Source organism: Amblyomma maculatum, chromosome 3 (assembly GCF_055883805.1).
Source record: "Amblyomma maculatum isolate TAMU_Amacu chromosome 3, ASM5588380v1, whole genome shotgun sequence".
NCBI lineage: Eukaryota > Metazoa > Arthropoda > Arachnida > Ixodida > Ixodidae > Amblyomma > Amblyomma maculatum.
Window position 1 is genome coordinate 122,661,110 of NC_139346.1, and position 26,938 is coordinate 122,688,047.

The window sequence follows — 26,938 nt, forward strand, 5'->3', positions numbered from 1 at the left end:
TGCGATAGATTTAAATGATTGTAAAGAATTTGGGTCAACAAGAGTGAGCAGACGGTTAGTTTATTCAAACCTTGTGTATAAGAACGCATGCAGCCATGCCCTACATTAGTTTGACATTTATGTTTACCCTCAGTCTGCAATAAATAATGAACCTTTCAAATTATGTTTTGCCGTAGAACGCCGTATCACAGCTATCATGAACATCCCAAAAGACAAAAGCAAACATAATTATGCAGAAACTCTGCATAAAAGTGTCGTGGTATAAGAATAAGAAATTGAAAAATATCAAACGAACTAACGGCAACCTCCTCAAAAATAACCTTCTATAGACAGATCGCACCACAGATTGTTATGTCGCATGGGATATTTTTGATACACGGTGCTGCTGTAATCAGGAAACAAATGTGATGAGAATGAGAAACTAATTATAATATGCATACGAAGGGAACCAAAAGCCACTGACACCAAAGAATGAATACCAAATGCTTTGGCTGGATCCATATGTGGTATATTGTAGTAATGAATGTTATTGATTAAAAAATTGGTGAGGCTTAGCTTGGTTAAGCCTGGTCAGATACGAAGCATATTGATTGCTAAACTCGGCTTTCCATGGTTACACTTGGCTAAACTTTTCTTTCCTTGGTTACACGTGCTTTTAGACGGTTTAAACTCGGAATGCACAATGTTTTCCCATCGCATAAAACTAGGTAATATCATGACTCGTTCATCTCTAATCTAACTGTGTTACCGACACGCACAACGAACATGTCGTCCCCCAGGCCAACGATATTCGATTGCCACTACGCGAATATGTACGCAAAGCAAAAGCTCTTAGAACACTGACGTGCTAAAGGAATTAACGATTTTGATTTCTTCGGCAACAACACGGTCGTATGGGAAAGCCTCCCCGTAAACTACCCGTGTCCAGCCGGCTTGACGTGCACCAACGGTCGTTACTGGACCCCCCTCTCCTTTGTCGTGACGTTAGCGTATCACGTGGTGTGACGTCACCATACCACTGGTCCGCACGGCGTGCAACCGCAGCCGACGGCGCGAGCCGGTCCCCCGTCTCTCCTCTGTCGTGACGTCAGCGTATCACGTGGTGTGACGTAGCATTCCACATTCTTTGCACGGCGTGTAACCGTCACGAAGGGCTGTGGTTTACCTCTAGCAATATGCTTCGCATAAAAGCATAAGGATAGGGATCGCATGCAACCGGGAGATCTAAAAGCACTACCTTAGAACCTGAAATCCGGTTCTCTTAACACATTAGTCACAGCAACGGCTGTTCACTGTCTCCCTATTAAGGTATTTATGTTGCGTGTAACCTATCTTCGAGTGCTCACAAGCGCTGCGACATCTTCCTCCATAGAGGATGACGTGAAGCGTGCGATTGTACCGCCAGTGTCAGGGGGACGAGATGTACCTAGAAAAGTGAGAGTGCTGCGAAAACTTCTTACACAACTTATGACATCTACTTGCCAGATGAGGCCTTTGTTATGGTAATCAGATAAGGGAAATAAAATTAAAGGCTCGTTATAACACACACGAAGACCGCGGACGGCCATTAACGTCAATGAAAGAATTGTTAAAAGCGAGACCGTCTCCGTCGCACAGTGGCTAAGAGAATCAGGCGCAAAATAAATGGTTGTGGTTAAGGATTAAATTAGCATTACTGGGTTGCATTTTATTTCTAATAGATAACCTCTCCGATTACATTATCTCACAATGCTGAACATACCAAAGTAGCAAGGCTGAAAGTTGGGCAAGTTGAATGTTATTCATATTGAAGGTAGCGCAAAAAAACAATCACCAAGCACCAAAAAGTAGGACACAAGACGAGTGTTTGATCCCAACAAAACCTTTTATTGAAAACCGCTGCATCAATACCCATCTCATGAAACTAAAGAAAGGAAAACAAACGTGATAGCATCAAGAAAATTACACGATACGGCTGGTTGGAGTGCTTATTAACTCTGATGAGATGCAAAAGCAAGGAACTTCGTAGCCACAACAGCGAACATTTATATAAAAAAAGAAATCGACGTAAGAGATCAGTTCCAGGCTTAGTGTAGATATGCCAGTTCTTCTGTGTTAAGAAATAGACGGTCCGGTTATGCATGTATTTCCTTGTCTCCAAATGTACCCCCCCCCCCCCCCCCTGTTTTCGCGCTGAAATTGTTCCTTAAGAGTTGATAATATCTCCACTTGCTCATAAAGGGACTTACATTTTTTCTTGCACATCGGATTATATTACGGTTTACAGTCTGGCTTACAGTCTTTACATCTTTTGCAGTGGCCAACCAAATGTAAGGATTTGGACTCTGATCGCGATTTTACATGTTCTTTTAGTCGTACATTTACACAACGTCCCGTCTCACCTATGTAGGTCTTCTCATAGGAAACTGGCATCTCGTATACCCCCCTCTCCTCCCCCGTTTTGCAAGGGATGAGCACTTAAGTATGGCATGCCTTAGATCTTTTCTTATTTCTATTTTTTTCCTACCAATTCGATATTATTGTGTTTACCAAGCAACATACATTCTTGAGTTTGTTTGGAGCCGAAAGGATTACCTGTACGCCAAAGCGCTTGGCCACCGCTGCTGAGATTGTATGAAAGTCGGTGCTTGTACCGCATTATTGTCTTTTTCCTTTTTGCTATATCATCAGTTGCCTTCTTTGTTGCGTTACCTTTTACCCGGCGGATAACAAATTTATCACATGCAAACCTGACTGCGCTGTCAGGATAGCCTGATGCCTTCATTCTAATGACCTCTTCATGAAAGCTTTTAGCAATGTCGTCCGTGTAAGATTTTACCAGGACTGAACGTAGACATGAAAGAACAATTTCATTTTTTACAACTCTCGATTGTCCTAAGGCGCTATGTAGTAAGGGTTTGACTGATCTCGGATGATAGCGCCAACAAACGGCTGGAGATGAAGGATATCAGCACATCTAGAAACTGTAATTTATCTCCGGTTGGTGACTCAAAAGTGAAAACGAGACCATTCTCACATTCTTGGATGAACATGGAGGTATTTATTCCCTTCCGCCCATTCCCACATTCAATGTAGTTCATCTTTACACAGACTCTCTCACTGCCCTTAAACAGCTTAAGGCCGTTCGACGTACATTCCAAATAGCACAGTCTATTCATTTTCTCTGTTCAAAGTACCCATGCCCTGTGCGCATACACTGGATTCGCGGCCATGTTCGCCAACCACATAATATTCAAGCGGATGCTATGACGCACATAAACACATCAGGCGATCCACCACCTTCCACTGTTCCCCCTGATCCGTTCCTGTCCCACGTTTCCGATGGGTACTTTGAACATAGCAAATGAATAGACTGTGCTATTTGGAATGTGCGTCGAACGGCCTTAAGCTGTTTAAGGGCAGTGAGAGAGTCTGTGTAAAGATGAACTACATTGAATGTGGGAATGGGCGGGAGGGAATAAATACCTCTATGTTCGTACTGCCAGCTCACGGACAATCACCCCACTACTTCCCCGTCGGTATCGGTATCATCCGCACATCTGCCTGAAGGGTGCATATTATATACCAATGCATCACATACTGCAGAGAGAGGAGTTACTTCTGTGTATAGTCCCTCTCATCCGCATCTGAACACTCACGTGACATATTGTCACGTAGCGAAAGGCGTGTGAAGGCCGCAGCGCCGGTAACACAGAGAGCCCGGTGTTGGCGAAGTTCAGGGACAAACGGTGCGAGCGCGAAACGGGAACTTTGTCGTCTTCTGCCTTTCTTCTTTCTCTTCTTCACACTGACAGCAATATAACGCGGATACGTGAACCCCTCTGGCATTGGAACGTCAAGCCATTTAAAATTATTTTCGATGACCGCCTACCCTTTGTCCGCATAGACGCTCTCCGAAAGAACAAAGAAACATTCTCTATCCCACAGAAGTAACCGCAAACCGGAATTGACAAGAAAGTACGCGAAGCTGTAGCTGGGATCAAACTTACAAAGTCGTGTCCCAACGTTGATTCTTGCAGTCCCGTAGACAGATACACTGGGCGGTGGCTCTACCGAAGGACAGTTTCTCGATTGTTGTCCAGGTCGGTTGGTAGGCCAACTTTGGTCCCTGTTGTAGGGTCTTAATAGTTCGGTCCGGGAGGTGCTGGTTTCCCCAAACTAGGACTGTTTGTTGATGTAGAATCGCTCGTTGGTTTGCTAGCAGTTGATGGCGGATGGAGGCCGAGATGAACTCTGTAGTCCGTTAAGCTGTGTCGCACCATTTCCTGTAAATACGTGCTTGGTAGTTATGCGGCATATTCAGGTCACACGCCAGACGTAGCCGTTCCTTTTAGTGCCTTACCTGCCTCCAAACCTCCGAGCGTTTCACCCGTCGGGCATGGCCAATTGAAAGTGGGAAGCATACACAGGTTGAAGATTTTTCGGAATGCAGTTGCCAGATCTCGCGTACCATGAGGCAATCCTTGCTTTCACCACAGAAATAGCTATTAGCGTTACCAGCGAGGCCGGACTGGAGAGGTGGGAGTTAAAACACAGAACAGAGCCTTTTGTAGAAGAAATATACAGTATTAAGGTTGAAAGTTGGGCGGGTTGAATCTCATTCATATTAAAGGTAGCTCAAAAAACGAGGACCAAGGCATAGAAAGAAAAAACACGAGCGGCTTTTCGCAAGGAAAACTTTTATTGAAAACCGCGAAATAAATATCCCTCTCATGAAAAAAAAAAAAGAAAACAAACGTGATAGCATCAAGAAAAGCGTACAATACATCTGCTGGGGGTGCTTGTTAACTGAGATAAGGTGCGAAAGCAAGCAACTTCAGAGTAACAAAAGCGAACACCAATTACTGAAAAGAAGGAATCGACGGAAGAGATTACTACCACGTGCGGTCTAGTTATGCAAGTTCTTTTTGTCCTAAAGAAATCGACGGTGCGCTTATGCGTGTATTCCATTGTATTCAAATGTAAAAAAAGCCTCCATGATCTCGCGCTGGACATCTTACGGGTTGATAATAATTCAGCTTATTCATAAAGGGGCTTACATATATCTTGAAGGTAGTCTAAATGGGATGCGTTCCCGTGTATGTAAATACGTGGGCGACTACCTGATATTTGGCGACGGTGCACGCTTCACAGACCCTTCCTAGAACGTGGGAATAGTCTCGTTTTCCCTCATGAGTTGCTACCAGAGATAAATTACAGTTTATAGATGTGCTGCTGTCCTTCAACCACAGCCATGTTTGTTGGCGCTATCATCCGAGATCATTCAAACTCTTAGTACAAAGCGCCTTAGGACAACCAAGAGCTGTAAAAAATGTTCTTTCATGTCTTCCTTCAGTCCTGATAAACTCTTGCGGGCACGACATGGCTAAAAGCTTTCATGAATAGGTAAATAAAGTAAAGGCATCAAACTATCCGGACAGGACAAGCAGGTTGGCATGTGATAAATTTATCCACTGAGTAAAAGATGACGCATCATATGAATGCCACTGATGATAAGGCTAAAAAAAAATTGTGATGATGCCGTGCAAGTACCGATTTTCACCCAATATATGCAGCGTTACCAAGCGCTATGGTGTGCAAGTAAGTTTTCCAGCTAAAAAACTCGAGAAAGTATCGACCTTTTTCATTTCGATGCCTGGGTGCAGCCATCTTAGTTTGATGATGGCGCCCCGTATGAGCCCACTGGGAATGTCCGCTCCGGCTCCTCTTGACGCCATCTTGGACTGTGCTGTGCGTGTTGATGCAGCAGTGCGGCAGTGTAAAAGTGCTGTTTCGCGGTGCTCGTGACAGCTATCCGACACCTTGGTGCTATTTGTGCTTTGTTTGAGCGCGCCAGCAAACCGTATACAATGCGTTTGACATAGCGGCAGCTGTTGGAAACAGCACTAGCGGCCGGGGTGACTGCGAAAGACTGCGCTCCACTTCAGCAGTGAGGATGTATCTGTTATATCTTTCACGATACATGTATTTTTAATTATATTTTATAATCGCAATGGTAACTGTACACACAAACACAGCGAATGAACCGTACGGGCAGCTACCGAAAGCGGAATGAAGATAATACAAACGATGCTTTCCAGATATCGCCGCATGGATTTAACATGAAGTGCGACTCATTTCGATATAGGATTGAGCTGTCCTGCTTCAAAAATGTATGCATTTAAAGTAAACCATGGTTCAAGACCAGCACGTAAAAGAAGCAGTGTCTAAAGTACCATCCGTCGACGTTTTTATAAAGCCTTGGTGTTCGCCCTGAGGCGCAACAACATCGTATACCCCCGTCACGTACCAGCATCGTTTGCACGACGTATTGTTGAGCAAAACGTCGAAAAGCGTGCGCTCTCAGCTGCACCGTGCAAGAAGACAAATTCGCTGCACATACAGCTGCGTTTACGAAAGCGGCGCCGCCCGCTGCGCGGTGGTCTACGGCACTCTCGTCGAGCGCTACTCCCTAGTCGTCGCTATAGGCCTAAATTGTTTCGCACCGAAGGCACATCCGACGACACTTTGTAATTGCTCAGCGCTAGAGTAAATTGTCTCTCATGGAACTGCCTAACTGCCGATCCCATAGTATCAGTAAATAAAAGATGTCACTTTCAGTGACCCCTTAGCAGCGGAGCCAGCGAGCAGACGATGAGCCGCGGGCCGCACCAGCGGCAATGTGTTGCGTAACTTATTTGTATTGCAATTATCAATAACACGGTATTGGTCAGAAATCCGCAAGAACGACTTTTTTTTTCTTTTTTGCTGTCGGCTTAATGTGAGGCACTGATTTTAGCCCGCTCTTGCGTTGGCGGAAGAGATCCACCGTATCGTTGGCGCGGAGGGCTTGCAGGACGCACTGCCTGCCCGGCGTGCGTGGCTACTACGGCGCAGGAAGTGAAATGGGCATCACATTCGTGAGTCTGTCATTGGTAATAAGTCTATCTGGCTTACATAAAACGTTCATAGGCGAATTAAATAAGGATAGACTGGAAAGCGGTGAAGCAGAAACATATCACAGCCGAACTTGGACTGTCGATGCATGCGTCTCGCATACGCTTTCGGCAAACATATTGCGATTTCTTTGATTGTTTGCGCAGTCCACGATCACGCATTGTTGTCCCGATGACATTACCACTAAAAGGAGCGCTACTAATGGTATTTAAGTCTCTCAAACGACACTATACCGAGGTGCAAGGCCGCTCTGCTATGCTTGAAGCGTGCGAATGCACAGCCCACTCGGTACTGGGAACAATGAACCGGCGCAAGGAGTCTGGTTAGAGAGTATTTTCCTCCTCCCCTGCTCTCTCTCGGTAAAACGGTTTATATGGCTTGGTAAGTAGAATAATAGCGAATCGCAAGGGACAAAATGAAAATAAGAAAAGATTTATGGCATGCCTTATTTCAGAGTTCATTCCTTGCAAAACGGGGTGGTATAAGGGCTTCCAGACTCCTGTGGAAATACATACATAGGTCAGACGGGACGTTGTGTAAATGTACGGCTAAATTAACAGGAAAGATCGCTATCAGTGTCTAAGGCCTTACATTTGGTTGACCTCTACTAGGGATGCAAAGAGTGTAAGTACTGTAAGCCTTATGTAAGCCTGTGTGCAAGAAAAAATGTAAGCCGCTTTATGTGCAAGCGGAAATATTGTTACGGGGATGTATTTAATGTAACTTGCGATGCGATGAGCGGAACTCAGCGCAGAGACTTCACCATCCGTGCAGCATCCACTCTGTCAGCGTCGTCGTCTTTCAGAACACTTCGTCGTCTGCGCGTTCCTCGGTCGTCGTCGTTGTCTGTGAGCACACCACTTCGGTCACGCGTTTTTTTTAGTTGATATTTATTACCTCAGGGCATCAGTAGGTTATGAGATGAAGGATGAATAAATGATTAAATGAATGGAAAAAGGTTGGCTGATTTTATGAAGTCCAGAAGTGAGCGATGATGAGGTTGTTGTTGTTGAAAACCTTTATTTCCACCGAGAAGCAGCTCCGTTTCGGACTCCCCGGCACGCAGGCCTGATGGAGCCTTACTCAGGAGCCTCGCGAACTAAGGTCTGGTGAATATACATTGTTGCTTCACGGCCTCAGCCGCCAGGCGGATGGCTTGCTGCTGCTGAGCGGGGTCCTCGCTTCGCAGCAGGGTCTCCCAGGCGTCTCTATCTATATATTCTTTAGCTCCTGGGCTGTTGTTACATTCCCAAATAATATGATCTAGAGTGCCCCATCTCCCACATGTTATGCAATGTAGATCCTTTTCATCTTTTGAAATTGTTGCATATACCCAAAAGGGACTATTATGATTGCCCCCTTGTAGCCTCCTCCATGCAACTGCCTCTCCGTTTCCGAGGGAACAGTCTGGCAGCGGATAGACCCTTCTGCTTCGTTTATAGTGCTCTGTAACCTCTTTATACGAGATTAGGCTATCTTTTATATCCATGCAAGAGGGCTGCTCGGCAGCCGCCCGGTGATAGAGAGCTCGGGCAAACTCGTGAGCAGCCTCATTCCCTGCGATGGATTCATGTGCTGGTATCCATATAATTTCCACGTTGCGCTCAAGCGGCCTCGATTCGAGGACTCGTTTAGCTTCTTCTGATATTCTTCCCTTCCCAAAATTTCTGACCGCATTTCTGCTATCGCGTAATGTGAATTTAGCCTTGGTACCTACACAAGCGACTGCTACTGCCAATTCCTCCGTCGCGTTGGCGTCTCTCGTGCGGCTTGAAGCCGATACTACAGGTGCTCCTGTTCCGTCGACTACTGCGGATACGGTTGCTCCTTGCCGTCCACATGCAGCATCTACGTAGGCCACTTGTTCTGCTGGTTGTTCTCCCATTCTTTTCTCGTAGGATCTGGCTCTATGCCCGCGCCTCTCTTTGTTATATTCGGGGTGCATATTTTTTGGCATAGGCGGGACGCGTATCCTGGCTCTTATCGCTTCCGGGATATCCACTGTCTTATAAGCAGTGTATCCCGGTTGGATGTCTATCCATTCTAGTATTTTTCTTCCTGTTTCAGAATGGCTAAGTCGCTCCAGCTGAGCTATTCTAACTCCCTCAGCTAGCTCGGCCCATCTGTTGTGGATACCCATTTTCTCAAGACGTTCCGTTGATGTGGATATGGGAAGTCCCAGAGCCCTCTTGGCACATTTCCTCAGTATCCTGTCTAGTTTATCTATGTTCTCTTTGTTCATATTTCGGCGTTGCATAGCAGATTCTGCTTGTTATGTACGCCTGTGATATTCTTAGGAGGCTTCTTTCTTTTAGGCCTCTCCCTTTTACTGTTATCCTTCTGAATATGCCTTGCACTTGATCCGCATATGTTGCTAATTTCTTTATGGCATTGGTATTGTTGCCTTTATGTTTGATAACCATACCCAGGACCCTCATCTCCTCGACCTGCGGCACCTCTACGCCCTCTACTACCACTTTGATGTTTATTGGCTTTTTGTCTCCGCTGTTGGTGTTGTACCTAAAGAGCTCCGAATTCTGCGGTGAGCATGCTAGTCCTCTGTCGGCTGCATACTTCTCCACGGCGTCTGCAGCTCTCTGCAGGCTCCACTCAATTTCTGCATGACTTCCATTGTTCATCCAGATGTTAATATCGTCAGCATACATGCTGAACTTTATTCCAGAGATCTCATTCAGCTTAGCTGGGAGGCCTCTCATTGCTATGTTGAATAGAAATGGAGATAACATGGCACCTTGAGGAGTTCCTTTGCTTCCTAGCCTTATGCTGGGAGACTCTGCGTCCTGAAATTTATTCACCGCCCTTCTGCCCTGAAGAAAGTTCTTAATGTAATTGTATGTTCTTTTGCCTACGTTTACTTCCTCAAAACCTTTTAGTACCGCGTCATGTCTGATATTATCGAAGGCCTTCGTGAGGTCTAGGCCTAGGATCACCTAAGTGTCTAGCCTTTTTTTGTCTATGATATCATGTCTTAGTCTGAGCATAATGTCCTGCGTGCTGAGCTTAGGTCTGAAGCCTACCATCTCATGCGGCCATAGGTTTTCATCCTCCATGTATTTTGTTAATCTCGCTTGCACTACGTGTTCCATGAGCTTCCCCACACACGATGTCAGAGAGATTGGTTTTAGGTTTTCTAACTTTGGTTCTTTCCCCGGCTTAGGAATGAGAATCACTGCTGCCTTTTTCCATTCGTCCGGTAATTTACTTTCTTTCCATACTTTGTTAATGTATCGTGTGATTGCTTCCACCGAGCCTTCATCTAGATTTCTAAGCATGACATTTGATATCTTATCTGGTCCTGAGGCCGAGCGAGTTCTTAACCCCGCAATAGCTGCTCTTACTTCTGCTACCGTGATATCTGTATCTAGTTTGCCATTCTCTGGATCCCCATATTCCGCTTGTTTAATTTCTGTTGTTTCTCCTATGTATATTTCTTTGAGTCTCTCCATTAGTTGCTTATCCGTCCCATGGTTAAGCGTGTCTCGCCTTCACTTGGTTGACGCTAGCTGTCTGTTTTGATTTGTTCGGGTCTAGGAGATGCCTCAGTAGGTTCCACGTTTTGGCTAAGCTCATATTCCTATCCATTTCGTCACACGTGCTTCACCAGTTTTGCTCGTTAAGTTTTATCGCGTAGGTTTCCATGTCTTTCATATGCCTGGCTAGCGTTCTTCTTAGGTTTCTGTTCCATTTTTGGGATTTCAGTTTTTTTCCAAGTCTCTCCTTCTCCTTCCACATACTCATTAGTTTGCTGTCCATTATTTCCGGCGTGTCTTCCCCTTCGGCAGCCATTTCCGCGCTCTTAGCATCATCTCTAAGCTGTTTAGCCCAGGTATTTATATCCTCAATTTCTTCAATTCCGTGGTCTCCCCGAATTGCTCGGAATTTATCCCACTCCGTTATTTTGGTCTTCTTGATCTTCCTCAGTGTCACCCCTACTCCCACTTTGGTGGCTATTATGTAGTGACCACTGCCCAGGTTCTCCATGGTGTTGCTCCACTCGACTTTACTAGCATTTTTACTGAAAGTGAGGTTTGGCGCCGTGTCTGTGGTTACACTGCCGCCGACTCTAGTGGGCGCACACGGGTCTGTGTGTAAGGTTAAGCCAAGAGTTTGGGACTATTCCAGGATAAGTCTACCTTTTAGGTCCTGCCTTGCATACCCCCACTCCTGATGCGCCGCATTAAAGTCTCCCACTATCACCAGCGGGTTCAATCAGGCCAATTTGATGGCTTTCTTGAATATCGTTCCGAATTTGGTTTTCTTTTGTCTTGGGCTGCTATAAATGTTCTTCCGCCCTGTTATCATTTCTACCAAGACTGCTTCTATGCTTCCAGTACTAACATTGTGCTCTAAGGTTGCTATGTTTCTCTTGACCAGCGTGGCCACCCTGCATTTTTCTTCCAGATTGCTGCAAAAACTTTGGTATCCGGTCAATTTGACTTGATAACCTCCGGTCTCCTGCAGTGCTATAGCAATCGGTTTGTCGTCTAGATTTTCTAGGTGCTGCTGCAGTAGTGCCCTTTTGCGTCGGTACCCCCGGCAATTCCATTGCCATATGGTAGCGTTCTCTTTCCTATTTTGGTTCTTGTCCATTGTTGGAGTATACTATTTGTTCTAGTTTCGTCATCCTATCAGCGATGCCGCTTAGCGCCACAAGGATTTGGTCTATCGACCCCTTTATATCGCCCAAGGCGTTAAACCTGTTATTAATTTCTTGCATTTGTGCATCTATTCGTCCCTCTAGCTGTGTAAACCGCGTGTTTAGTTCTTCTACTCGCGTTTCTAGCTTTTCAATTTTGCTGCCGAATCTGCTTGTTAGTTTCCTTTCGAGTACCAAGAGAGGGTCTGACTCGCCCGCCTTCCGTTTTACTGGTGAGGGTTTAGTTACCTCCGCGTCCATTTTTTCTTCCCTATTTTCTGTTACCTGTTTCGCCTCTGCTGGTTTTTGTATTACCGCAACGTGAACAGGAGGCGTTTCCGGTCTAGATCTGTTATTGATAAGTTCTGGCATCATTTTTCTTAACTCTGCAATTTCTGATCCTTGCCTTTTTATATCGGCTTCCTGCTTTCCTATTTTTGTTTTTAGCTCTGCGTGTTCTTTTTTTAGCGCTATAGTTTCTGGGCTAACCTGGGAGGCCTTGCTCGCGTAGCTTACCGCGGCCGTTTGGTGCCCCGTCTTGGGTAGTCGCAAGTCCTCCCTGGAGGGTAGGCACGGGAACTCCTTGTCGTCCGCAAGTACCACACTCGGCCGGGGGTTGGGTTTCCCGGAGTTGGGTCTCCTTCCAGATGCAGGCCCTCCTTTTGGGCCCACTCTTGGGTAGCGTAGCCTCGCCTTTTTCATCTTCCAGTCTGTTCGTTGGCACGAATGGCTTCCTGTATATTTTTCTGCACTTGCTTTCGCCCAGCATGTGGTCTCCCCCACATAGTTGGCATACGGGTGTGCACGTGTGTCCTTGCTCCGGGTCTTCTTTCCCGCAGCCGCGACACTTTATTTCCATCGGGTCCGGGAATACGTCGGCTCGGTGTCCGAGTCGGCCACATGTCATACACACCTCCAGCTTCTTCTTGTATCTCCAGCATCTTTTAAATGATCCCAAGCACTTTACCATGTCAGGCACCTCGCTCCCCTCGAATAGAATCAGCAGAGAGCCGGAGTCCCCGAGTGACCGTGCGCCTAATATCGGTGGGTTAGCGTCGCAATCCAGCGTCTCTCTGATCAGTTCCATGCGCATGGTCACGGGAATTTCGTGGATGACTCCTTTTCCCGCGTCTTCCGGCATCGGTGCATGGTTGTTCACCTCCACGGTCTTCCCTCTGATCACCAGTTTCTTGACTCCTTGGTACTTCACTGCCCTTTCCTCGTTTGCTGACGCTACGAGGATGGCTTGTTGTGTTATATTAATTGAGACCACGTCCTCTCTCATGAGTACCTTGAGGTCGACTCCAGATTCTTGCGCTAGCGCGCCAGCAACTTCTGCTTCTTCTATGTTTCCCCAATTCGCCGTAATGCCGCCTCTCGGTCTGAGGAGCAGCTTTATAGCGCCGCTTGGTAGATTAATCATTTTCCTCTCCACCGCTCTCTTCGCCAGCCGTTTTCCCAGTTTGGGCTTGAACTTGCCTTGACTGATTAGCCCTTGCGTTCCATCTTCCTCCTACACGTATCTTTTGCCTTCACGTCGAAACCAGCCGGTTTGAAAGGCCGGCTTATCAGCCTCATCTTCTGGCGCCATCATATCGACGCATTCCAGTTCTTGTTCCTTTTCTTCTGTGACCATCTTGGCCGGTCTCGGCGTCTAACGCGCGTCGGGTAGCCCCGACCACGTTGCGACGTTAGGCCTAGCGCTAGGCTTAGCGCTCGGCTCCCACGAGGCGACTCAAGGGTGGCGATAAAATCCAAAAATTGGGTCTACCGTTGCAAAACTGGTATTCCACAGAAGCTCCGTAGCCCAGGCAATCGCCTTGCAAAGTCTGAGCGCCGCACGGCAGCTGCCCCTGCGTCCAAGTGACGTATGAGGCAGGATTGGTTGCTGAAAGGCCAGCTATACTCAGGTGCCGGATTCGTGTTGGCTTGGGTGCTGGGGAGTCCCACAGCAAGTGGTGGATGTCGGCCTCGACATCTTCGTTGTTACAGATCGGGCATCCTGGGCGAGGATATAAGTGTTAGAAGTATGACCACGTCCTAGTTACAGCTGGTGTAAGGGCAACACCGACCCGGATCCTCCTAAGCGCAACCTCCTCTGCACGGGTGAGACCGCGGGGAAGGGATATCGCACACGGAGGGATAAGTGCACGTTTGCGGCGCCGGAAGTGCTCCTTTCTTGACAAAAGGAGGGTAGCGTCGTCGACTTCGAGAAACCGTGGGATAGATGCGTCTTGGTTCACGAGGTGGGTTGCAAAATCGGCTTGACTTTGGGAAGGCAGCAGATCCCGTGGGACCCACTCAATGCGTATTGATTGTGGGATGCGCGCCGCAAGCTGGTGGATGTCCTGGCAAAGTTTAGGGCAGCGGCTGACACGTCGGAGCAGACGTACTGCTTGAAGTGCGTCAGTGCGGAAGACAATGTGGGCTATAGGGAGCATGGTTATAGAAGTCACGGAGCAGAGTGCCTCCTGAACTGCCACAAGCTCAGCGCAGAAAGATGTAAGTGGTTCCGAAAGCTGAAACGTAGTTGTCTGATTCAGGCTAGGCCTCCGTGGACAGTAGATTGCCGTTTTGGCTTCACAGCCTTGCAGGCTTCCATCTACGTACACTACTATGGAATCTTGAGGCAGGTTAGTATCTTGCTCTTCAAATCTCTGGCGTAGCAACGATGCAGAGTTGGCAGACGTCGGTCTGCGGATGTCAGTTGGCTTGTTGTCTCCTAACTGTATAAATTTCCAGGGAGGGAGAACTGGCGCAGGCGGCTGAAGAATAATGTGTGACGTTGAATACGCCCTCAGTGCTTGCGTGGAATGTGACAAAGTGGCCTTGAGTCTGCGAGCATCACGGCGCTGCTGCACCAGTTCATCGATGGTGTTGAGCTGCGCATTCTCCTGTAACGCTACGACCGGTGTGATTCGTGGAAGGCATGTTATGGTCCTCATAGCTTCTCGATTTACGGCTTCAAGGCGATCCCATTGTGCTCTTGTAAGATGCTCAAACTGGGCCTAATAAACAATACGGGCTGCACAACCGCCCTCACTAACTGGCGTTAAACATACGAGCCGGCGCCACCCTTTTTGGTGCAATTCTTCTTAGTAAACTTATAGTTTGAAGTGCTTGCTTTTTTGCCTGAGAGAGCCAAGCAGTCGCTGATCCTGATTGGTGAATTGTTAAGCCCAGAATTTTCAGGCTCGAACTTTCTTGTATTGGGGTGCCTGATAGAGAGAGACGAATTGGATTTGAGGCAAGTTTACGGCGTCCCCAGCAGTTGGCGACTGACGTGTATGAAGTTTTACACACAGAAAGTTGAAGGCCAATGGAGGATGCGTAATCAGAGGTTACGTCTAATGCTGACTGAAGGGCGGCCTCTTGAGTGAGAAGATCATGGTGAGTGCTCCATACCGTGATATCACCTGCGTACTGCAAAAACTTGATTTCAGGGATATCATGTAAGCGCCACGCCAATGGAATGAAAGTAATATTGAACAACATCGGAGACAATACTGATCCCTGGGGCACGCCACGTAGTGAAACGAATGAACCAACAGTGTCACCGTTGAGGCGTATTGCAAATTTTCTTCCGTCCAAAAATGATGCGACGAAAGTGCGTACTCTCGGAAGAGATGAAGCATGTCAATGGCCTTCAGGATTGCAGCATGACTGATGTTGTCATATGCCTTTTCAACATCCATTGCTAATATGGTACGTACATTGCGGCTGCGGGTAGATGATAGAACTTCTGATGCCAAGACAGCCAACCCGTCCTCTGTAAATGGACGAAATCCAATTTGAGGAGGGTGATAAAAACCGTGCAGTTCAAGCCACCAAGAAAGTCGTGTGGCTAGCATTTTCTCTGCGAGCTTGCAAAGCGTTGATGTTAAGGAGATTGGTCGTAAGTTGGCGAGGTCCGTTGGAGGCTTCCCAGGTTTTGGAATAGGGATCACGACAGCGGTTTTCCAGCTCTCGGGTACGACACCATCAAGCCACACTTTGTTTATGGTGTCTAGTAGTTGAGGAAGTGCAGCAGTAGTGAAGTTCTTGTAAACCTCATACTGAATTTTGTCCAGGCCGGGCGCTGTTTTCCGTTTCGCATCGTCAATTGCAGCCAGCAGCTCGCACATCGAAAAGGGGCTCGCAATTCCATCTGCGTCGGCAGCAGATGGTAGTTTCCATGCGTCTGCAGGGATACCTGCCAAATTAAAGTTTACAGCTGAAGGAGACAGTATATCGTATTTTGGGAAAAATTTTCGAGCAGCTTCTTTGGCGAAATCGCCCGGCGACAGATTAGCCGCAAAGCATGCTGTTGCTGCTGCGTCAGTAGAACGACGACCGTGTTCCATTGCACGAAACGTTCGCCATAGTGAGGCATTCGATGATTTATCAGAAAATTGTTCACACCATGCATGCCACTGGCATCGCGAGAGATCGCGTTCATATCTCCGAGCCTTCGCGGTAAGATAATTCAGTCGTGTACGTGCCTGCCCCGAAGTAGGGTCTCGCGTAGCAGCCAGCTCAGCTTGACGGCGCGCTGCCCACAAGTTAAGCAGGCCGAGATCTGGTGCCGGTCGACCTACATCAATCCAGGTAGTAGTCGTAGCACTGTTTAGTGCTCTTTGTATACGGTCAACAAGGAGTGACGGCGAATCTGGAGACATACTGTCGAGACATGAGCGAAAGCTGTCCCAGTTTATCACAGAACATTTGCGGCGTAAAGGGCGGAGACGGGAGGGATGGAGACCGATGAGGATAGGGTGGTGATCACTGCCCCAGCAGTCCGGCTCCATGTGCAATGAGGGAGTTCCTGCGCCCAACCACCATGTCAAGTCTGGAGCATAGGCAGCACTACGTATGTGACGGACAGGCCGTGATGCTGTCCAGGGTGATTAGGCAGAACAAACAGGGCACCAGTGAAGGCGTCCCGCACACGCCTACCACGAGGGCTTGCAGTCGGATACCCCCAATCTGGGTGAGGGGCGTTAAAGTCGCCTCCGACTAAAATTGGACACCCGGGTATTGCCGAGGAACACTTAATAACCAGCCAAGATTAATACGGGAAGAGGCGCCTCCAGCTGGTCGAACGTAATAAGAAACAAGAACAACGGTTCTTTTCAGAAATTTCGCAGCAACTGCTACTACCTCTTGGTATGATGTGCACCAGTTTTCGAGAGAAAGGCGTACATAAGGAATACGCGTTTAAACATATATCGCCGCCTTTCCCGGGGGAGAAGCAGTCTGCACGCGACGGTCGGTCATTGAAGGAGACACGTAGCCGCTGAAGCCAGGAATAGATGGCAAGGCATTCGTTTCCTGAAGTAACATAGCCCACACCCGAAGCTTGTTAAATCGCAGTTGGGTCTTGAGCTCGGCCACCTTCGTGGAAATGCCTCTACAGTTCCACTGTAGTACACCAGGACGACTGGATTTCGCCATTTTTGTGTGCTAGTCCAAGCGCTGTAGTATCACAGATGTCAGGTTGGACAACTGGTTGACCATATAGCGGAGCAGCGATGTTGCAGAGTTATTATTGGGCGTTGTGGTACTCTGGGAAGAGGTAGAAAATGGCCATGTTGCGCGGGATGAAGGCGGTTGTGTTGGGCAATTACTAGATTTGGCGGTTACTTCTGCAGCTCGTCGATGTCGAGCAAGCATTTCGCGGTGTTGTCGGAGCTTAGAGACCTCTGCTAAGAGACGATTGATTTGCTCATCCACTACAGCCATATCGTCGTCTGGTAAATCAGTACGCTGCTGTATTGGCTGTTGTCGACGGCGTTTCTTGAGCACCGTATCATTAGACTTTGTCTTAGCTGGAGGTGCATTCGAAGCGGGCCCAGGAAGCTCTGGCCACTCGTCATCATCCCACTGAAGAGCTGCAAAGCGATTGGATGTCTGCACCGGTGTCATGTCCTCTATTGGCCAACGCTTAGTGTTCCGAAGACGAGCCTTCTGCGTTGCCTTTTGTTTTGTCGGACAACTTGGAGATGTTATCTCGTGGTCGTCCGATTTACAGAGGCCGCATCGGTACGTAACTTCTTTCAGACGCACCTTCATCGGCAGTAGCAAAGGGGCAAGATTTGCGCATGTGCCCTGCCCGAAAACAGTTATAACAGTAAACCACACTCGGTTTATATGGGCGTGGCCTTAATATGTAGCCGTAGTAGTACAGACAGGCTAGGAGTGTCGGAGGGCCTTGCAAGGTGATCATGCAGGAATGCCCCTTTCCTATGTGTCGGGCCTGTATTACTCGGTGCGTTGGGCAGTACAGCTCACGTTGAAGGGTGGTTTGATCTTCGTTTATGTCGACGTTGTAAGCGACGCAACGCTGCAAGTCGGAGCCTTCAACTAGATACACTTGCAGAGGCACTGAGATGTCACTTGTGACTGAAATATAACTAAGCGTTTGGACACGTTCCACCGCAGTAAGTGTCGGGAGCCACACAGCTATAGTGTTTGACTTCTTCCTTGCCGTGAAGCCCCGAAAACCTCTGGTTCCGAGACACGCGTCCAAGTTGGCCTGGATGATCCTGTTTGGTATACCGGTGAGGCTTTTGTTGGCTAGAGATTTAATCGCCACTTGACGATCCCGGTGTAGGTGCAACCTGGTTTTCGATAGTTAAACAGGAGCGCTTTCCTTGATAGCCACCACTTGCCGAGGACGAATTCGGTTGATTATCTTCCGAAGGGTGCTTGTGAGGGGCACGGGTGCTTGTTGATACGGATGGTGGAGCCGATAGGTCCATTGGAGAGCTTGTCTCCTCAGGTCGCACTGTTGGATGTGCATCTCGTCGTGTTAGCTGAGTGGCCATAGCCGTGCTCCGCCCAGAGAACAGTTCCCTTACGGGCTGTTGTCCATTTTGGGAAGGCTGAATGGGCGCTGGTGCTGAAGAACCGGGAGCACCAAGCTGGACCTGAGGCCGATGGTCAGGTTGAGGTGTCGACGGCAGGGCAGGTGTGGCAGCGAGCAACTCCGGCGAAGCTACCTCTGCCAGCGTGGCAACCGCAGCACTAGGCCTAGCCTCCGTACCGACCTGAGCTGCAATCATGCATCAGTAGCATGCGCCGGAGGTCTCGAAACCTGACGCGGAGAGGACGTCCGGAGCTTCCTCGGAAATAGAAGATCCACTTTTCTGGGGACAGGACAGGTACTTACAAGGACGGCAAGAATTTTCAGAGGAGCGATGAAGCCACCTTAGCAGGAAGACACTTCTTCTTTCTTCCGGTCACGCGTTTCCCGGTAAGAATATTACAAACCTATAATGAACGACTTCAGCGCGAAATCACGGAGGCTTTTTACATTTCAAGTCGAAGAAAAACATTCATAAGGGCCCAGTCGACTTCTTTAACAGAAAAAGAACTGGTATATCTATAGATCACACATACAACTAATTTCTTCCGTCGATTCCTTCTTTTTTGGCAATTGTTATTCGCTTTTGTGACTGCGAAGTGCCTAGGTTTTGCACCTTATCTTAGTAAATAAGCATCCTCACCAGCTGCATCTTACCATTTTCTTGATACTATAACGTTGGTTTTCTTCTGTTTTTAGTTTCATGAGATTGGTATTTATACAGTGGTTTTTAATAAAAGATTTAGTTGCGAAAAATAGGTTACGTTGTGTCCTTCTACTCATTGGTGCTCGTGTTTTTGCTCGACCTTCAATGTGAATAAAAACTATCTATACTTTTCTTGATTTCAGTGGCTGTTTGCTCCCACCACAGCATCCCGTAAATTGCCGCTCATTTTATATATGCTTTTTGTTTGCTGTGTATTCTAACTAGGGCCTCGAATCTGGCAACGACCTTGATGCCGCAAGTAGGGTACGAGTGTTATCGCTCTACTTGCACACTCACCGTCAGATCACGTTCCACTTGGCCCTCGCGGTAAGAGAGGATGTTCCACGTGCTCCGCTATATTATAGTACACTAAAATATTATAGTTCACTTAAACTATATGGACGAGGGTGGCGCTAGTGAACACAGTCAAGGATATATTTTGTGCGACTTATATACCCAAGGAATCTGAACATTTAACAGACGCAATTGTTACGAGCACCTGAGTTTAATTTTGTAGGCCGTAGGCTCGCTTCGCACAAGGATCACGTGATTGTTTTTGCTTCTGCTTCATGTTTCTGTTTACTGTTCCTATTTCAAGTTTATTATTTCACAGCAGTCAACCAAGAAATGAATCCATATAGTTCTTGATATAAGTATCTGTTTACTCAATTTCTATGTGCTGCTGTAAAGAAATGGTAATTATCAGACGATGCACCACAAACTAAGACAACGAGGTGGTATTATCTTACCCCCCCCCCCCCCCCCGTGAAGATCTGTACAAGTTCACTGCGTCTGCTCACAAACTTTACGTACGCCTTCTTCATAAAGTCCATTTCTGTATGTCGCAGTGAAGTAGGTTCTCATTTATGGATGCATGTGCAGCAATAAATGGGTTACTTAAATTAAAACATGACATCTATCTTGTGTGCATTGCCCTGCATGGGTTTGCCTCATACGGTAACCCCACTGCAGAACTTTAATATAACTTATAAATGCCAATAACCTTGCATGAATTACAAAGCACAATAGCGGAAGGTGCTGACATAAAGTGAGGTGAGTTGAAGATTCAATTGGAGGGAAAATGTGGGGCTTGTTCACACTAATGAAGGAAGCTAAGAAACCATCAGGAAGTTAAATATGCTCTGAGAAGTATACTGGCCAAACGTTGGGCACAAACCACAATGAGTTGGGTCACACCTAAATCATTAAATAACATCGAAACTTTTATAATTCAGAACAAAACGAACTCTGATTCCTTGAACGTAGGAAACAATTTGCATGAGATCAATTGCCTACTTTTCATTGTCTTCTGGCAGCAAAAGGGCAAGGCTGTCGGTTAAAAATACTCTACGGCGATTATATTGCACAATCAAATGAGTGATAAAAAATGCGCTGACTATTATCCGTTTATAGCACTCACTCATTAGGAGAGAGCAACTGATTCGGACACAACGTCTGCAGTCATGAACCAACTGGTATCCGGCACGTGCGAAGGTACCAGAAAAGGGTAACAAGAACACAAAGTTATCGCAAGGAATAATACAAATTCTAATTATATACAAGTGAAGAAAATGCTATTCACTCTCCGCATGCATTGCATACAACAGCTAAAAAATTGGCGCTTAAGGTAAAGAAGCAAAGGGTAGCAAATAATGAGATGGAGAGATGAGAGTGTAACGTTGGTGTGGGAAACGATTGTCTACAGCAGACTTCAGTACACGGCCAGTTGGAGGATAATGTGAGAGGCCTATATTAGTTTCTTAACATTACCAACCTGATAATTATGGGATACCAATATACTTCGGGCTAGCACTGTTTTCTCTCAATTCAAGGCATCATTTTTACTCTGTAATCTATATTGGTACGTATGTCACTACCATATAAAGTGCGTCTTGGTACCCTATCTTCCATGACGACGGTAGAGGCGATCTGAAGGGCCTAAGATTCCTGTGTGCATCATAGCGGTACAAAATACGTTCATAGTTCAGGGGCTTTTTATACTCGTCCGGCTCATTATTTCTACTGCTTAGCCGTGGTATTAAAAACTAAGTGGCATGGTGAACACATAAAGACGAGTTCACCATCTTCTGCCCCCTACCCGGGCGCAAATGTTATTCCATAGTGCAAACAAAATTTTTCATAATGATCAATTCAGACATCTTCAGAGTCGGACACCTCCATTTTCGTTTGTAGGCAACTCCAAACGTAAATCGTTATATATTTGACGCATGCAACATTTTACTACCTTATCGGCAACAATTCGGGTGCGCTCATTGGCATTGAAAGGACATGAAATTTATTTCTACATATTAAATAACTAAGCGGAGCTGCTCTGGCAACGCCACCAAATTTCTTCTCAATAGGAAATTATTTCCAACTTTCTTTCATCCTGCACTACACTCGTCTATTACTCAAGAATTCATTCATATATATTTTCTCGCTGCCATGAACACGTTCATGACGTTAGAAAAGAAAAAGAACAGCCATGGTACTCATTTTATAGTGGAGCAGTGGCCCTTGGCAGCTCTAGCGAAAAAGCTTTCTCGGCTCCCCGCTTGCGAAATCGGCCCTTTATAGCGAATCCTCTTTCGTGTCTGGCATGTTTTCCGTTTTCAGGCATGACAGGTCGTTTGCCGCCTGAGTGCTGTTGGTTGTCTATTCATGCAACCCAAATTAAGTTGTTACTCGCTGTCTGTTTAATGCACAAAATTTGCTGCAATATAAATCAGCATGAAACAGGGATCATATTAGAGCCGGCGCTACAAAATATTGAGTGCAAGTGTGCGGCAACATGTCCGTTGCAATCATGGCACCTGCCTACTCAGTGCTGTGCTCATCTTATGTTGAGGAATGTGAAATGGTCCACCAACATGTCCGCTTAAGTGTTTTCATTAACCTACAGCACACTTCAAAAATTTGGTCAAGCCAAGAATTAAAAACGCGTCAAATACACGTTTTCTTCCTGTTCTATTTTCAACATTGTGGCACAAACCTTCGGCCCAATTCTGAAGAATGACTGACAAAGCTATATAAACCTCAGCCAAGCTTGTAACATTGTTCTGCAACTCAAGAGTACTGATTGAGTTTTGTTCCATTGTACAGATCTCTATTTTAAACAACTATGTGATACACCACTGTGGAGTCTCTGCAGGTGAGGTGTGAAATGCACGGGTACTCATTATTCGAGGGGCTGTGTGACGTCACGAGGTCACATGACATGGCCAAGTTGGCACGCGCTTCCAACTTTCGTTTCGCCTTTGAAATGGAAGAGCGCAAACTGGAATCAAACCCACTGGTACACCTGGAACCCGAGTCAGACACTGTGGTCCTAAGCTAGGCAGGAGCTGGTTACGACTTCTTTAAAAATGGGCTTTATATATCCTCGGTCGTTTGCATAATACGATCTTTTACAAGTGTATGCCAACGAGTATCCGTGAAGCAATATAGTGGTACCAGTTGAGGGGCTATTGATTAAGGGGACGTAAATTACACGAGGGTTCCACGAGGTGAGTCGGCAGATGGGAGCCGTTAACGCTGTCTAGTTCTGCCTTATTGGTGGAGCCTACTTGTCTCCTATTTTTGATGGACAATAATACATTATTCAATACAACGCCGTAGCCATAAAACGTTAGCCCTCGATTTAAAAGGTTTATATCAATATAGTGGCATAAAATATGGCATGTCAAACATTTACACGAAAAGGTGACTTATTCGCCTTTCCTGCATTGCATTCATTTCAAATGACGGCTGGGCGCGTGGTATTGCAATAAAAATCACGTTAGCCGATTTTTTTTTTTATCATCAAATGAGCGAACAGCACTAATATGTGATTAATAAACATATGAACTTCAAGAAGACCGATTGCAAATGGGCAGGGCCTGAAATCCAACTCAATAATCTTTCGAATCCGCATGTTCGGCACTCGATGTCTGTGATCATATAGCCGATTAATTGAATTAGAAATTGAGACTCAGCTTAGATGTCTGTTACAGTACAATATTCCCTAAATGTATTGAAACAAAACATCGATTGGAGAATTTTAAGGTAAACCGTTCTTTATTTATTACGCTCTATAAATAAAAATATCTACCTCACTGTACAACCCACCTGCTCAGACTATACAGAGATATCAAATATTTTTTAACATACATATAAGGAAATAGTAAAAAATTTCACCTGGTATATTCATCAATCCCAAATTTGTAAATGTTGCTTTTGAGGTAGCTGCGTTTTTTGGATTCCACAACAGTAAGCTTCCCAAAATACAGCCCTGATCAAAGGGACAATTTGTGAAGAGATGTATTGTGATCTGGAAACTGAGGAATGTTACTTATAATTTTGTCTCCTAAGCCTGAAATTTTATAATGCTTTTATGAGGCACTTGATAATATAAAATGTCAATAGTACTTGGTGTTTGTGCTGCCAACGATTATCTGACTACATTATGGCAGCCTGCTGTTTTTCAACAGAGATAGGTCTGTTACAGTTGCACATACATAAAAACTTGAATCATTGTTTTCATGCTGGCAGAAATGAATTTATTCCTCGTCTTTCCTTTCTTGCTTCATATTTCAGGTTGGAACAGTTTGAGCGGCGCGAATGGCATGAAGTTCAGTACATACGATAAGGACAACGACGGATATGGGGACAGAAACTGTGCTCAAACGTATAACGGCGGCTGGTGGTACAACAAGTGCTACCTTGCAAACCTGAACGGGCTCAACCAAAACGGTTTCTTCCAGGGCAGCGCTGGTGGAATCGTTTGGGGCCTTACCGGAAGCTCATATAAGTTCAATTACTCTTATCCGAGTGCAGTAATGTTAATCAGGCCAACTGATTTTAATAACTAGTAGGGCCATGTGCAGGCTTAATCAAAGATATCCATTACAGGAATGACAATAACATGAAGGTCCTCCCGCACGTACATCCAGAAAACATACTGCACCTTAATAACAGAAGCAAGGTATAGTTACCACGATTTGGACTAGTGTTTTCGTGGACAAACACACATTTTAACTTGGTAAAAAAAGGGTAAAATAAAGTCGATTTGTTCTTTTCAGTCTATTGTTTTTTTTTTTTTTTTTTGAGAACACAGGTTCAGAGCACAAAGATGCTACGTTGCGTTGATGGGTTGTGCCGAGAACGTTGTTCTGTACCAGTATACAGCGCTAGAAACCCGCAAGGAATGATGACAGAATACCCGGATAGAGCTTCAAATGGGGAGGTCAAAGTGAAAGTACAGAATACCGAGCGGACACCTCAGGTTAATCTGAATGCTCTTTGATGCAGCGAATACAGCTGACGGCCCTTTTTCCCTGCGTTTTCGAACTGAATAAAGGCACGAGAGGACGACAGTTGTGTTCCTTTAAAGCTTGGCACTCCTGGAAAAGACTACTATTGTCTCTGATCGCATCGAAGACACGTCCATTGTCACTGCTGGCCTATAGGACGCTTTGGAGATTGTCGCTTTATGGGGCCGTAGGTTGTTGCTTTCATTTCCATCTGCGCTCACGCCTCCAAACCGTAGCCGCACCTATGTAAGCCACTGAGGCCGGCTGTGTACACGATTCAGCCGAAAAGTGGTCATAGATTACTGCCCCCATTTCAGTAATAACGCCGGTATTCTGAGCAGCATTAATAAATCGAGCCGAGCCCCTGAAGTGGTCTCGCAAGGTTTGCTGTTAAAGCGGCTCCTCGAAGAGAGCTGAAGCATTGCAGGTTCGTATGCGAGTCGCCATAGCGTGGCCTGCTGTTCCTGTCTCTTCTGTGTATAGCGTGAGCTGTCCCCGCCAGGCAACCCTCAAGGCGCAACAAATCGCGAAAAGAACTTCGGGAAATGTCAGGATGCTTTATAGAAGATTTCCTTTCTAAAAAAATTGCGTCGAGGTTTTCGAGTCTCCTATGAAAGAAACCAGTTGGCGAAAATGGGAACCCAGAAAGCTATTGCAGTTCGCAACCGAACACGTCGGTTAAGATTCCAATTCACGTCGTAGCAGACAGATTTCGTAGAAAGTTCAATTTCGTGGATACGTATCACAACGTAGAGCTGAAGGTGAGCAAAGCGCAAAAAAAAGAATTTCACCAAGCAAAAAATCTATAACTATAGATATTGTGTTCCGCTCCCAGTGGAGTAACTTCTGGGAACCAACAGGTGGTTACTACAAAAAAAAACAAAAAAAAATTTCGGCTGAGGCTATCAGCGTTGACATTATCAAGGGACAACGACGACGACAAAGTTCTGTGCTCGCGTGTTTAGTGTGTGGTACGCGAGGACGACGAAGTGTGGGTGGTTCGTGCTGGGCGCCGCTGGCCTGTTGTTCGTCTGTGCTGTGGTCAGCTACCCCTTTGTAAATATCTGTAAATACATCTACTATTTGTGTGCGTGTATCTACGCTTTATTGTTGGTAGAGGTGCGGAGTAGCCTGCAACAAGCACGAAACTCCGCACCGGTCTTCGACTTCCCGGCTCTTTAGCCACGCCCAGCGACGGGGCTGCACCATCGGCTTCTTCCACCCCACGGCTATCATCATTGCCCACCCGCATGACCTCGGAACTTTCATTGGAGTGGATGGTGTGGATGTGGAGGACTGGCTCGCTATGTACGAGCGCGTGAGTGCAAACAACAGGTGCGACCCGACCATGAAGTTGGCTAACGTCATATTCTCAGTTCAGTTCAGTCGTGTCCGACTCTTCGTGACCCTATGGACCATATCACGCCACGCTTTCCGGTCTCTCACTATCTCCCTAACATCACATAAATTCATCTGCAGTGCCTCGAGGATGCCATCTAACCATCGCGTTCGCTGCCTACCCCTTCTCCGGTGACCCTCAACCTTTCCCAACATCAAATCTTTCTCCTATACTATTTACAAAGCACTCAGCCGTTGCTGAGCTGCACAAAAGAAAACACAACTAAAAGGCAGGCAAAGATAAACACCGTGTCAGCAGCGGAAATCACTCAGGTTGAAAGTCATTTTCTTCATAAATGTCTCAGTTACAGCATCATTCTGACAAAATGGAGTCTAGGTGGAACAGCAAAATCAGTGTTGCGATCCAACAAGCTATGAAGTCCAATAAGAAAAACGTCATATGGTTCGTAATCAGATTGTGTAACAGCAAGATACCGCACACTGTACGAATTTAGAATAAAGTCTTTATTTAGGTTTCTTTGCAACATGTCCCAAAGAGAATTGAGGCTTTGGAATTAATGAAATCGTGCTCAATTGTTTCAGGCACATAACATCGACGGCAGTTTACTGAACATACAAAAATATTTCTCCTGTGGAGCCATGTGTTAACAGGTAGAGCTTCGGTGTGTTATTTAAAGAAAAATGTTTTCGTGCAAGGAGAAATCCGCATTTTGCGCACCCTCTCTAACACATAATTACCCTTAAGACCAAAGTATAAAGAACGATACAGTAGTGGCGGAAAAAGCACTGAGCACCATCTGAGCACCAGAAACATTGACATTCACCTGAGCACCAGAAACATTGGCAAATTGTTCTATGCTGGGTATAACGTTTTCTATACTGGGTTTGTCAGTGCAGAAAAACTCACGATCATCCGCATATACAAGAACTTTAACCTAATTTCCAAGGAGAGAGAAGCCATGGATAGTACTATTACGTAAAACAGTCAAAGTGGCTACAAGTAAAAAGCAAAAAGCAGCAGAGACAACAGACAGCCTTGCTTCACAGAAGAGTTGATTGGTACGGGGCTTGATAGGTGGTCATCTACAATCAGGGGAGTCGAACAATTCCTATAGAAAAGTTGCACCCCCTTCAGTACTACAGAA

At 46.2% G+C, this 26,938-nt stretch overlaps 1 protein-coding gene across 1 annotated transcript in view; it reads left to right on the forward strand.

Moving 5' to 3' along the window:
* Positions 1-24,202, forward strand: part of LOC146195909 (techylectin-5A-like) — a 50,264-nt gene extending 26,062 nt beyond the window's left edge. The window contains exon 5 of the mRNA XM_084597952.1: positions 23,719-24,202. Coding sequence (XP_084454078.1) covers positions 23,719-23,993 — 275 coding nt within the window. The 3' untranslated portion in view covers positions 23,994-24,202. The remainder of the gene's footprint in view (positions 1-23,718) is intronic.
* The last annotated feature ends 2,736 nt before the right edge of the window (positions 24,203-26,938 follow it).